The 13,849-nt window shown below is 43.2% G+C and overlaps 1 protein-coding gene across 1 annotated transcript in view; it reads right to left on the reverse strand.

The window, feature by feature from the left end:
• tmem132e (transmembrane protein 132E) overlaps positions 1-13,849 on the reverse strand; it is a gene marked incomplete at both ends in the record, with an annotated part of 51,915 nt that overhangs the window by 27,871 nt on the left and 10,195 nt on the right. Inside the window, one exon of the mRNA XM_083685796.1 lies at positions 541-681. Coding sequence (XP_083541922.1) covers positions 541-681 — 141 coding nt within the window. The remainder of the gene's footprint in view (positions 1-540; positions 682-13,849) is intronic.

Here is a 13,849-nt window from a genome sequence, read left to right on the forward strand (position 1 = left end):
GTGGCTGTATTTCAGGACAGATGAGGCATTCGTGATAATCTGCTTATTGTCATGGAGACACAGTGACAAACATGATGCTGCTTTTCTATTGGTTTTCCCATCACAAGGTGGCTAGCATCACTGCAGTTGATGCTAACGCTAAGAAAACATTTGGAACATTTGAAAACTACAGTTTAATATAGTGCTTCCCCAAACATATCAGCTTTCTGCCAAGGATAGGAAAACACTTAAAATCAGTGTTGTAAGCATACAGTATCAATTTATACTTAAACTCATACCATATACCATACCGCATAGCTTTGACAGTGGATATCCTGGGATTTTTTGCACTTCCATTCAAAAAACTGGATCCACATTCTTAATTTGTAACCATTCAACAGAGAGGACGCTCCTGTAGCCTACAGGAAATGTTTTGAGGTGGTGGTCAATCTTTACAGAACACATTCTAAACTGTTTACTGGAAGACTGTGCAACAGCAGCTCCTGCTGTGGTCTTGGTGGGAGATGTTGTGTGTGTTTAGGCCTTAGGCTGTTGACTTACCCCTGTTGCATTCCTTTGTTCCTGTTCACGTCGATGGTGGTGATGGAGTGCTTCGCCCCGGACTGAACCTCCCATTCCACTGTCCACTGGGCATTCTTTGACTTGGTTTGGAGCAGATTCACCCCTTTCTTCGCCTTGACTCTGCAATAGAGAGATAAAAGAAATGAATCAATTTCATAAACAGAGATGATTTATGTGCTAGGTCAGAGGTTGTTCCCTTGTGTATACATACTGTATTCCAGTGTGCACTGTACTATATCCTGGCAAAAGCAATTAATGACAGTGAATGTAAATGTCAATGTAGTGACATATTGAACCTAAAGTTAAAGGTTATCTTGCTGAAATTCTGAAATACTTAAACTACTGGAAAAATGCTTTATTAGCAGTAAAGGGTAATTCTCATCCAGTCTATTGTATATTAAGCATTAAGCATCAAGCAAATGATACAAAAAACACTCCATATTCCACAGTACCACAATCTTTTGAGAGAGCTTGAATATTGTACCAGTGTTTTTAATACTATGATCCATTCCAGTGACTACGATTCATTTTCCCATACAAATGAGAGAGGATGAGGTATTACCCTAGGGTGCACAACGTGAAATGAGCCAGCCATTGCACCCCCACAAAGCCGATTAATGAACAAGCATAGCGAATCAGAAAGGTACAGCTGTGACGAGCAGTAAGCACAGATTCTCTAAGACTCTTGCCGGCTTCGCAGCTCTGAAAGAGGCTCCGTGAACTACTTCCGCTAAGACACTATTATTACTTATTCATTCCACACAGATGCCTTCTGCCATGGCAACTTCTATTGAGCGCCTGCATTGAAGTGACTGACTGCTAAACAGGAGTGGTTTGCTCTGAATGCTTCTAATCGTTCAAGGCCACATTTCCTGAAAGGGCCACACATTTGAGGGTCCAAATGTCAGATGTTTACTGTATAATTTGAACATACTTTTAAGAAATAACTCCCTGAAGTCTGCAACCCAGCACCAGAGAAGATACCCAGCATTTGGTGGGGTCAATAGGTTGCAGACGTTATTGCATGCAAAGGATTGTCCACCAAATGGAATGAATGGTGAAACCAATATGTACACAAATACCATCATCAATACTCATGTTAATTAAAATACAAACTTTTGGAATGTACAGCCAAAAGAAGAAAAAATGCTTCACTATCCCATTACTTACACAGGGCACTGTATGTCCGTCAATAAGTGTTATTCAATATGTAATCTCTTTAAACTACAAAATGTGGTTTTCTAATAATTCTGACTAAACCAGTGAATTATTTGCATGGTATTGATCTAATACATTGATTACACTGTTACACTAACATCAACAAATGGATGACTCCGGGCCATACTCTGGGTACTTGGGTTAGTAATGAGGGCCCGGGGCTACTTGTGTAAATTGTGGGACTCACGTCTTGTCTTTGAGAATCTGAACAATTTCACAAAGGCCGTGAAAGGGGGAGTCTTGACTCTTTTTTTCTTTTTCATCTATCCATGAAAGCTCTAATTTCAACCATGTTGAATTCATTGATTGTGAACTTGCGATGCCTGATGATTAAAAAAAAAAAAAACAGATGAATGATGAATCGACAACGTTAATCAGAGTGCGATCTGTACGCTGTGAGCTTGCTGTTTTCAGATAGCCTACTTCTGAAATGCACTGAATCAACTGAGAAACATTATTACACTGAGTTGATTGATATGCAATTTCGACCCGCCTATTCCACGGTAGGGGAAACACTGCTGTGATGGTTCCCATGCTAGAAATGGGAACTTGGTTGAGTGACAACACTCCTTTGCCCCTGGATCACAAACAGCAATCTTAGCAATCATCTCTAGCACTTTGATAGCACTTTGATATCTATCTTGTTTATCAGATCTAAGTAAACAGCTCTGAGGTTTTCCCGACAGCAGCAGAGAGTGGTACAGCTGGAGAGCCGGATGGAGGGGGAGAGAGAACCTGCTAGAGAGATGCTTTTTAATGGGATTCTGGCTAAATCAGTATAAGAAGCCAAGGAAATATCAGAGAGGGGATCGCAAATCAAACCCTGCAGCCGCCAATGTTCACATCTGATACAGAATTGAATAATATCCTGCAGGCGGAAATTATTGTTGCAGTGCAGTAGCAGTGGGTTGAAACGTGTGTTTGCAGGGGTCTGACAGTAACTAATTACCATTGCACAGCGACGCATGCATTTACAACTTTCTGTAAAAGAGAACTCCCTTCATGCAACATGGAGAGGATGGGAGAGGTATGTTGTAGCCTACTACGGGCCTAGACATCGGAATTCCTGTCCATATTTCTTCAGGCCCTGGTAACCATATTCAAAGGCTGACCAAATGCTTAAAAAAGGGTGACAGGAATTCTTTGAGGGCGAATCTTTCTGTTGGATTAACCTCCGAGTGATTTTCAAACGCTCCGATCCTTTGCCTTTGAACTGCTGCTCCCGCTGCACTCACCTGATAAAACACCGGCGCTACTTTGAGGACTGGACCATGACGAATAGAGGAGGCTGCAGCTCCCTCTCAAACAGGCCCTTGGTTTACCCTTATCTACCGCTCTATGCTCCTCGTAGTAAAAAAACAGCCTTATTGATGATGTGGCACGTTTAAATTTTTCTAATGTTAAATATCTGTTGGAGGAAGGCGAGATGGGATCGCAGTTTGCAGTTATCGCAAAAAAAAAAAAAAAAAGATCTGGAAAAACGAATGTGTTCTAAACTGTAAATCCACAAACACAGCTGTATTTTGTTTGGTTAAGATTAAACGGGACATCCTTAAAGATCTGGTGCCTCTCCGTGTGTCAACTTCGGTACAGAGGTATGATGAAATGAGCACCTCTCTGTAAACAAGATAGAAAGCCACAAGGGCTTAGCTGCTAAAGGTTATCAACACCATTTTGAACTGATACATTTCCTGAATCCTCGGTTAGAATGCCTATAAGGTAATACAGTTGTAGCAACATGACATAACCATTTTGATGGAGCATCCACACACCTCACAAAGGCTGAAAGGTGAACCAGACTGGTCTCCTGCTTGCAAGTTGGATCCTTGCTCCTCCTCTAGGAATAATGGGTAGTAATATCGAACATAATGTGGCAAGATCTTCACATAATCAAATTACAACAAAAGAGCCAGGATAGAATATAACAACAAATGACCAAGGATACAATATAACAAAGATTGTAATGGTGACAGTTGATTTTCGCTTGGTTCAGATTAACTGAAACGATCAAGCAGTTCCGATAGAGACCTTCCTTGGAGTAGGCTATGCCAAATACTCACAGACTGCACTTCTGTTTTTGGCAGAAGCTAGTGGTATAGCATGTTACGGGGGAGAATGCCAAAAACTAAAATTTGACCATGGCGGTGAAAACAGCTCACAGACACACATCATAGTGCCACCGTTGGCCTGATGGATAGATAAAGCCTTCACCTCTGTACCCTTGGCAAACCTCAATGAGCAAATGCAGGCAAAAAAGTAAATAAATAGCAACTAAAATGTCAGCACTAGAATGTCTCAGAGGCATTCGCTGCACTCCCTTTTGCATTACTGCAAAAACAGGACCTCTCCCGACAGCTAAATTTGGCCAGCAAAGCCTTTTTCCACTCATCTGTGGATGGAAGCTCCATTAGTTTCTCTTAAGGGGCACTTCACAGACAACTTCGCCACTTCACAACAAATTCCTTTCCATAACAATATATTATTTAAGTATCAATGCACGCTTGTCCTTGGCCTGGGCTTGACATTGTGCCTGTTTTTAAGTGTTGAATGATTGAATCACGCATTCCACTGTGTGTGATATTTCAGCTGTTATGTTTAAGCAGGCTTGTTGAAGCATATGGTTTCATTATTGTATATGTATCGAGGACTTTGCATCCTTCAGCTTGATGTAATGTGCGGCTCAAACATGCCATTTGTTTTGGAAGCAGCCTTGAACTCCGCTGACAAAGCTATCATTTCACAACTGTCACAACAACAATGGATTATGTTCACAAGGTGCAGCACAAGCAACTACTGTAGAAAACATGCACAGAGGGTATTAAGTAACCTTTCACACAAAGGCACCATTTTCCAGTGGTTTAAAAGTCATTTATGAGCATCTATGATGAATTGATACAACAAACCAATATTACTAATTTGTAAAACAGATGAGTTACAGCACTGTGTTGAAATGAAACATTGAGGCTTACTGTTCCAACATTCATAATAATGTTGACCTTTCAAGCGTACTGTAACCCCCTCTGAAACCCCTCATACCTGTAGTCCTACACAATACCAAATCTAATGTCTCACCAGGTCTAAAGTTGGCTGAGGTAACATGGAGAGAGAGACGGTGAGCTAAGTCGTGCCTCGCCTCAGGGAAAAGCACAAGCCCGCTCATTATAGAGGGAGTACGAGAGAGACGTCAATACGGGGCCACCTCAACCTCGTCAGCCTCTCAGTCTGGAGCCATGTGGACAGCCTGACATAATTGGCACTGGAGCAGCCATCAGGACAGATGTTCACGTTGCACAGGGATGCTCGGGTGAGCCACAAAAAGATCTGATGCTCATCATCCCCAGTCAGACTGACGGTAAACAGAATGGCGAGTCCAGGCAACGTGAAAGAGTCGTCTGCCAAGGGGCGGGGAATTGTCAGCGTCAGTAATCTCTTACCAAAAAGAACAAAATGAGTTGACCCGACAGCTTCCAATTTACGGTAATCTGACAAATCATCAGAGGAGAATAATCATTTTGTCATTCAATTAAAGGCTTTTCAACGACGCAGAGTAGATGCGTAGATCTAGATCTGTCCGTCTGATAGGACTCCATTTAGCTGCACACAATGTGTCCATCCATGTGGAAAGGACAAGGGGACCCTAAAGAGATTCCGTTTTTTACAAACATAGAAAAAGGGCAGTCATGGAATGTGCTTTGATTTACTTCAGGGGAGATGATATGTCAGTCTACAGTATCGCAGTGAGCTCTAAATACCAAACTTTTTCTTTCAAATATCCAGTACTGCACTGTAATCTCTTTCAAAATAAACAACAACTTTGCATCTGCTCTGATGTTTTGCAACATTTTTGATCAGATCCGGGAAAACAGGACCCAAATAGAAAGACAGAGAGCTGCATCATTACAATCACAACAGAGAGTCTCAACGGTCGTTTCAAATATGGCTCCTGACAGAATGCAATTACAGGATCCCAAACAGAGTCTGGCTGGCCAGCTGTTGGCCTGGTAGCAACTATACAAGCGTGGCTCCTGTCTTGTCTTTAAGTGGAGGGTTTGGATGACGTAGGCTTTTCTCCCTGAAGTGCAAACTCCCTTTTTGTGCACTGATGGTACTGACATAGATGCCACAGTGAGTGCCAGCTGTGAGTATTGTAAGGAGTACATACACACTCATAGACCCATACACACTCATAGACCCATACACACTCACAGACCCATACACACTCACAGACCCATACACACTCACAGACCGACAGCACACATGCACACACACACACACACACGCACGCACACACGAAATCGCAAATACACATATAAATCGGCAGCGGTGACTGGGAATCTGTCCTCCTGGAGCACAATTATTCTAAGTAGTTTTCCCATCAGCCCGGAGCCAGGAGCGGAAGACCCTCGGGTGAGCCAGAACCTTTCTGTGGAGGCAATCGGGAAAAAAGCCACTCTCCAATTTATTTGATAAGGCGAGTGGAACTCAGCCCTGCCAACACACGCAGAGAACAAGAAAATCAGGGCCTCTCTGAAGCCCAGTCGCTGACATTTTCACATCACTATGCATACAAATAATATTTTGGCCCAGGCTTGTGTACAAAAATCTCCCAGTCACAGAGAAAAAAAGAAAAGTTCAGGAGTCCAATGGCAGGCTCTGCTGTATACCAGCTAACAGATCAACCAATAGGCATACAAAGACTCACTCATGGTTCACTTGATGATCAGAGACACTAAGAAAGACACAAAGCAAAAACCACAAAGAGTGGAACAAAAGTAATAGAGAAAACTTGTCATGGCTAGGACACAGACACACTGTGCATACAGTTCAGAGAGAGAGAGCCGTGTGTGCATAAATGAATACTACCAGGACAAAAGCAAGTTGTCACATTGTGATTGGATACTGGGCTTACACTCTGTGGGGAATTTGCATATTTATATACTTGACAAGGTAAAATGATTTTCACGGGGCCCTGACGATTACAACAGGAAGCAGTTGCGAGATTAAGTGGTGGGGAGAATTATATTATTGTTATTCGGTTCAGAGAGCTTTTCCATTCGTCTTCATGCACACATCTTGGCCTCCCCTCTCGCTGGAGAACAAAAACACTGACGCTGTATATTAATTTGATTGAGAGATAAATGTCATGTCGAGCACTTTTGAAGATCCAAAGAAATATCAGACTTCTATCCACTGCTGACTGAATGTCAAAGAATACGAGGGAGACCTGGAAAGAAGGATGGATGGAAAGGGAAATGGAGAAAATGAAGCGGAATCCCTCGATTTGGGTCAGCCCACACACAGATACAGATCTTCCAACAACAACAAAAAATCCTCCAACTGATTGATTGAAAGATTATATAAAAGACAATGAAAGTGCACACTGGGGATAAGCAGGCGCATGGCTTCCCAACACTAACCTGTGGGTCCTTAAGAATAATGCCCTGCGCTGCTGTTGCTGTTGCTGTTGCTGCTACTACAGTGAGTGGGCATGTTTCTCCAGGGGAGCCCTCTTTTCATCTTCTCCCCTCACACAAGTCTAATTATGTTCACACTGCTCTCTTGTCTCTCCCCCCTCCACGACTCCCTTCCTCCCCCCCTCTCTTTCTCTCTTTCCCTCTTATGGGCCTATCCTCTTAAATAAATCACTTCCAACATACAGATGTTCAATTAAACTTTTACCACATATTGCTGGCGGCTTGTCAGTCTAATCAGGACTCAGTAGGCATAGGTAATTCAGATCACTAACCTGCTACGGCCTGGCCCTGATACCATCATGTTGTGTTTCATGGCCTGTCTTGACCATGCCCTATAAAGATAATAGCATTTTCATACCCCCACAAGTGGACTAGAGAGCCATCTTCTTATAGACAGTGAATGGAGCCGACAGCTACTGATGTGCTCTCACTGATGCTAACCTCCTCTTTTATTGCGCAGCGAGCCAGCATACGGACTTCCACAATGGGTGTTGCAGCTGTGTAATCTTTCCAAGTGACCACTAGGTGGCCCTCTCAGTGGGTGAAACGGTTCTTTAATCAAGGGCTCGTCAACAGATAGGCCTGGCGTGTTGGTGTTCATTCATGCAAAAAAAAACCTTACCTAGTAAGGTAAGTTAAAAGGCAATATCATTTAAACATATCACCCTGTTTGACACATGTAATCCATTAGTACCTTTTTTGTCAGCTCAAAGAAAGTTTATCAAACCAACGTTTCAAAGTTTATCACAGAGGTTGTGCTGTGTTGTCATGGCTACAAAATGTTACTGTCAATCATCATCTCAAATGATCTGAGAAGAAAATGATGTTCCTCAATGCCATTAAACCTCTCTGTTTGCTGTCACGGGGCAGATGGATAGAGATATACCGGGAGGGAAGTAAAGGCAACTATTTATGCTTCACCACTGAAAAAATTTGGGGAAAAAAGTATATTAACCCGTGTCACCAAGAGAGGACTGTTACCATTACTCCCTGTGACCTCTGCCTCACCTCTACATGCCAACGTGCTGCTGTTTAATATACTCTGACCTGTCCTCACAGCAACCTCTCCTTAATCTACTTCCCCAGGCTCCTGTTAAATCGCTTTGCTTCAGCTCCCTCCATCTATCCATCCTTTCCCTCCCTTTCTCCCCTCCTCTTTTTCTCGTCCATTCGCTCTCCTTTTCTGTCTTTTCACCCCTGCCACTCTAATTGCCTTGCTTGCCAAATGATCCAAATGACTGTGCCTTGAGTTAAACGCTGATTAGGAGCCAGCCGTATCTAGCTCTCCACTCTCACAGTTGGGAAAGCTAAAGCTGGGGAATAACAGAAAGTTGGCTCCCTGGCAACTGACTCCATACATAAAGTATATTTGGACAGTCATTGCTTACAACGGCCATTTTGCAATCTCAAATGAGCTGGTCTCCCATCGACAATCTGAGGGAATGTGCCGGGCTAATGTGGATCTACATACCTCCAGCACCAGGCAAATTACCAAATTTGTTTTAAAAAACGATCTAGGTTTTGAGTGGGAGCGGCCAAGTCAAATGAAGCGGAACGCGGAGGCTGTGCGGGGAGATCGTAATTGTAACTGACCCTGATGATGATAATGATCGCTGGCCGTCAAACTGTGAAATATCAACCGTGTGTTTGAGCTAATAAAACCGACAGGGGATAGTGAAACTCAGCAAAGCCTCTCAAGGCCTGAAGCATTATGCGAGAGGCTATTCCCCATCCAAAACACACACACACACACACAGTCATATACCGTGCTTAATGACTCTTTTAATTATGTGTGTTTGTGCACAAGGCCACGCCAAAAACAACATTGATGGCCGCCATGACATCAGCCCCCCTGTTTGTCAAAAGAGAGGAGGCGTGGAAAAGCGAGACCGCTGATCTGGAAGATTGCCCCTAAACCATCGTTGCCGTCGTCACCCTGACAATTTGCAATCTATGTTCCATCAAAGGGCTCAGACCAGATTATGAGGCATCGCGGCTGATGAGGCAACATTTACTTTTCACACGCTCAGGGGGCCGTGCGGTTTTTACAGCAAGTTTGCTCAAATGGAACAAAGCATTCTTTTGTGTGACCGGGCTTTTATATAAACGCAGCGTAAAGCTCTCCCTCTTTCTCTCTCTGCCTCCTACACGAGAGAGGCCCAGAGCAACTAAGGACAAAACCCTGAGTCTGGTTGTGTCTAGTACTTTAGTGTCTAGTCCATCGTAGTTTTAATTCAATCCAATTCACACTTCACCGGCTAATTAATTATTCGTAAGGTATCACTTGCTGGCGAATGATAGACAGGTGGATAATGGGACAAAAAGCTACAGGCATTGTCACATCTAAGGCAACCAACCGAAAGCAACAATAGCATTTCCCTGAACATGAAGCCATTTAGATTACATTATACAGTATGTGACATTCAAGGCCTACGAAAAGGATGATAGTCTGATGGAATTACAGTTGACTTTCAAGTGTACTTACTATGTGGGACTCTCTCTCAAAATAAGGATAACAAAGAAAGTAAAATAAAATGAATGAGTCACTCGGCTGTTCTATAAAATCTCCATTATACCAAATGAATGTGAAATCATTCATTTTCATCTGAGGGGACTTGGACCAGCCAATCGGTTGCCATAGGAACAAATGATGCCCTGCACCAGACAAATTATTCAATAATGTGTACCAATTTGTAGGGAAATGAGTTCATTCACTTATTTTACAATGTCTCTTGGCAAAAGATTTGATTATTTTTTCTATCGAAAAGCTGGGGACGTGACAATTGAACATTTGAATGTCTCGACGTTAAATAGTAAGTGGGGGAAATAAAATGGCAGCTTCTCTCTTGTGTTTTGCATGTTAAAAAGGCAGCTGAACATCTGCTCCTGTGTTACACATCCAAGTGTCCAAATGTTATACGAGGAGGGGAGTGGGTCACGGAAGTCTGCCATGCTCATGCCTGCCATTTACATACTTTATACCCCAAACATTTGTCCCAAATGCATCCCTCGCACAAACAAATTCACAGCATACTTTTGGAATATTCATGATATGTTTGACAGTCCCTGGCGTCTAGCACACAACACAGCTGTGCACCAAATCATATTGGGCAAATAGATGATTTACAGTCGCTGACTATTCAGAATTAAAAGCATTGGAATTCCTGTTCAGTTAGCTGAGGACTTTGCATGTGAAAATGGATCCCTCTAAAAACAAGATTAAACTTTATTAACCGATAGCAACGGGTTTGTTTTGGGGACAACTTTTCATGGTCAATGGTTCATGCATAGTCTCAGGCCATCCGTACCAGCTTGTGTGGTACGTCTGGAAATAATGAATCCAGCTTTAGAGAACTTTGAGAAGGGAAAAAATTAAATCCTCCAGCTCTACAGACAGACAGAGCTGGGGGCTCTGAATGAGGGTGGAAACTGTGCTTTCTCTAAATCAGAGTTTGGGGAGCTGGGGGCTCTGAATGAAGGTGGAAACTGTGCTTTCTCTAAATCTCGATAGCTAGTGCAGACAGCTAACAGCAAGACTCTCAAAGTTAGCGACTAATTTTGTCTCCAGGGGATGTCGAATTAAGGCACAACCAGATTTGGAAGACGAATACGGATATGCAGATTTCCTGTGTGTGCGCATGTCCCTCTGACTATAGTCTATAGAACACAGAAGGCAAAAGGGTCCCAGACAGTATGGCAGAAACATATGGAAGACAACACATCAAGCCCCGTGAGACTATCTCATATAGGCTGTTCCATATGTCAGACAGTATGCTGGCTAGAAAAATCCAAATTATACTTGCATGGTTATTGTCAGTGCATCAACAAATATCCCTATATGCAACACCTCCAAGTATTCAGTATGAGCCACTAGTGAAAATAAACAAATGGCCATCCATTTATCCTTGCCATGTTCCATTCCTCCCCCTACACCCCAAGTCCCTCAGCGCTTAGCCCCCGTGTCCAACTCCTCAACACCTCATAATACCCCGCCCTGAGGGACTCCTCCACACAATAGCGCCCGCCGGAGGTGTGGGGAATCTGTTGGAACATGGCCGTCTGTTCTGACCGGCTGGCTCTCTCCCACACACAGGACTCTCTGACTGACAACGCAGCCTGCCCTGCTGCACTCCAACACAGGGGCGTCTCTCAGGGCAGTGGAGGGGTGGGGGGGGTGCGGGGGGGTACTCAGTCTGGGGCTCACACGGAGCCACCAAGCCAAGTCGACCCTGCATGGTTGGTTCTGTGTTGTCTAAATGATGGTTTGAGTGCGAGGATGGATGGGTGCTGTGCTGAGATGGGAGCCGGGCTCAGCATCAGCTGTTGTATGCGAGGCAAGGAGACACTGTAGAGCACCAGGGTCAGTATTGTGATGGGGGTTTTCATTTGCAATGCAAGGTGAGGTGAAGTTTTTTTTCATATTATTCTCATCTTTTGATCTTCCGGTGACAATGTACAGTATACAGGAAATAGCTTACATACAAATGTGTATTCTGAAACTTTCAAAAGGAAAGTTTTGTGTACAAAAATATCACACACAGGCAAACCTTACAATACAACACACTGTAGTCATTCTACATAAAGTCATGACTCTGCAGAGAATACAACATTCTTCTCAGAGAAACGTTACCTCCACCCCAAACACAACCGCATTTTCATTCTGGGCGAGGCAGCAGCACTCACGAGAGAGAGAGAGTCAAATCAGCTATTTCAGGGCTCCATTTGCCCTCAGTCTCCTGTTTGTCTATTGGGCTTTAATAACTTCCAATAAAATGGTAAGAGGGTCATGGCTCTCTCAGAGAGCTGAGAGGCTGCGGCGCTAAACAGCCATTAGAGAGCATGGGAGGGCACAGGAAATAGCCATAACAAATCTGCCCCAGTTAGCTGGGAGGCATCAATAATAGGGGGGCCCGTGCTCACAAATGTATTCTCATTTAAATCAGCCTCACGTAACGACCCCAAGCGCACGGAGCCTCCACTGTGCCCCCGCCAGGAGGAGAGAAACACGTTTCACACTTGATGGTCAGAGCTGTCATGGGGGCTTTGCTCTAGCCATGGGGCTGGCGCGCAGCATCCGAATGCATGGAGAGGGAAATATCAACTGCGATATATAGGTGCCCCGGATGAAAGGGACAAGTCAGGTGGTTGAGATGCACGTAGAATAAGATGTATATATACGGAAGCATTACGTGAGTTTGTTCTTTTGTGAGCTGGCTAGAATTGGAAAACGTGAGGAGGGGATGGATTACTTACAACCAAAGGTTTTCAGAGACCGTATACTGTAAATGTCCTGATATTCTGTTTTCACGGAATGGACCGAGTGACTGCAAATAATATCATAATAATATAAAATACAGTGCATTCGGAAAGTATTCAGACCCCTTCACTTTTTCCACATTTTGTTATGTTACAGCCTTATTCTAAAATGGATTGAATTATTTTTTCCCCTCATCAATCTACACACAATACCCCATAATGACAAAGTAAAAACTGTTTTTTAGAAATTGTTGCTAATTTATTGAAAATAAAATTACATAAGTATTCTGAATACTTTCTGAATGCACTGTATGCCATTTAGCTGAAGCTTTTATCCAAAGCGACTTACATTGCAACAAATGCATACATTTTTCAGTATATATGGTCCTAGCGGGCATGTTTTTGTAATATTCTTTAGCAAACAGACTAAATCTTTGTCGTTAGAATCTCCCTACAGACATTGCTCACATTTACATGGTACATGTACATGTATGCATTCACCATTTAAAAGAGAGCTGCACTGGCTGATTTCGCCTTGATTTTCCTCCTCCTGCTTTTCAAAAAATGCAACTGAGAGATTTGTTTCTTGGAGGTGATGTTTAATGTACGCTCTGTGTGAACATGAAAATACTCGGCGTACATTTAACTAAGTTAGTTTTTACACTTTCTTTGGGCTAGAATGGATGTATATGACTACAACCAAGGCCACATAGACTGTTTTAAACAGGAAAAGCTGTTTTTCCACTTCAGTTCAGTCAGAAACACGTTGTTTCCCCATTTATTGAAAATAAAATGGTTACACAATTAGGCTTGGCATATTTGGCTGGCTCTGCTCTTTTGAGAGCTCCCGGCCTGTGAGTTATAAACGACTACAGCATATACATGCATATTACATGGCAGGGAGCCCATATATAAACCCTTCCATACATACAGACAGAGCAGAACCAAAGCAGGTGGAGGCTGGGGGTGGTGGTGTTGGGAACGAAAACAACAGCAACACTCTCATAGCACAGTAACGACCAACAGTATCAGCAACAATATTTTGGCTACAGAGAGGTGTATAGACTGACCACTTAAATAGGCCACCATATCAACGAGTAACACGTAATTGTGTCGGGTGTAACAGCTGATCTGTCACCTGCCAGACAGCCAGCACCTGCCTGAACTAAGCACGCTCCATAACAACTAACCTCACAGATCTCCTATTAAGGGTAATTAATCAAATCAATCAAAATTGCTCAGACCTGTTACCATGCCACACATTGTTATGCCCTTCTAATCACTACGGCAAAGCTGGATTTACACCTCAGGCTCTGTGAGGTGGACATATTTAGATTTGG

Source organism: Argentina silus (genome assembly GCF_951799395.1).
Source record: "Argentina silus genome assembly, chromosome: 2".
Taxonomy (NCBI): Eukaryota; Metazoa; Chordata; class Actinopteri; order Argentiniformes; family Argentinidae; genus Argentina; species Argentina silus.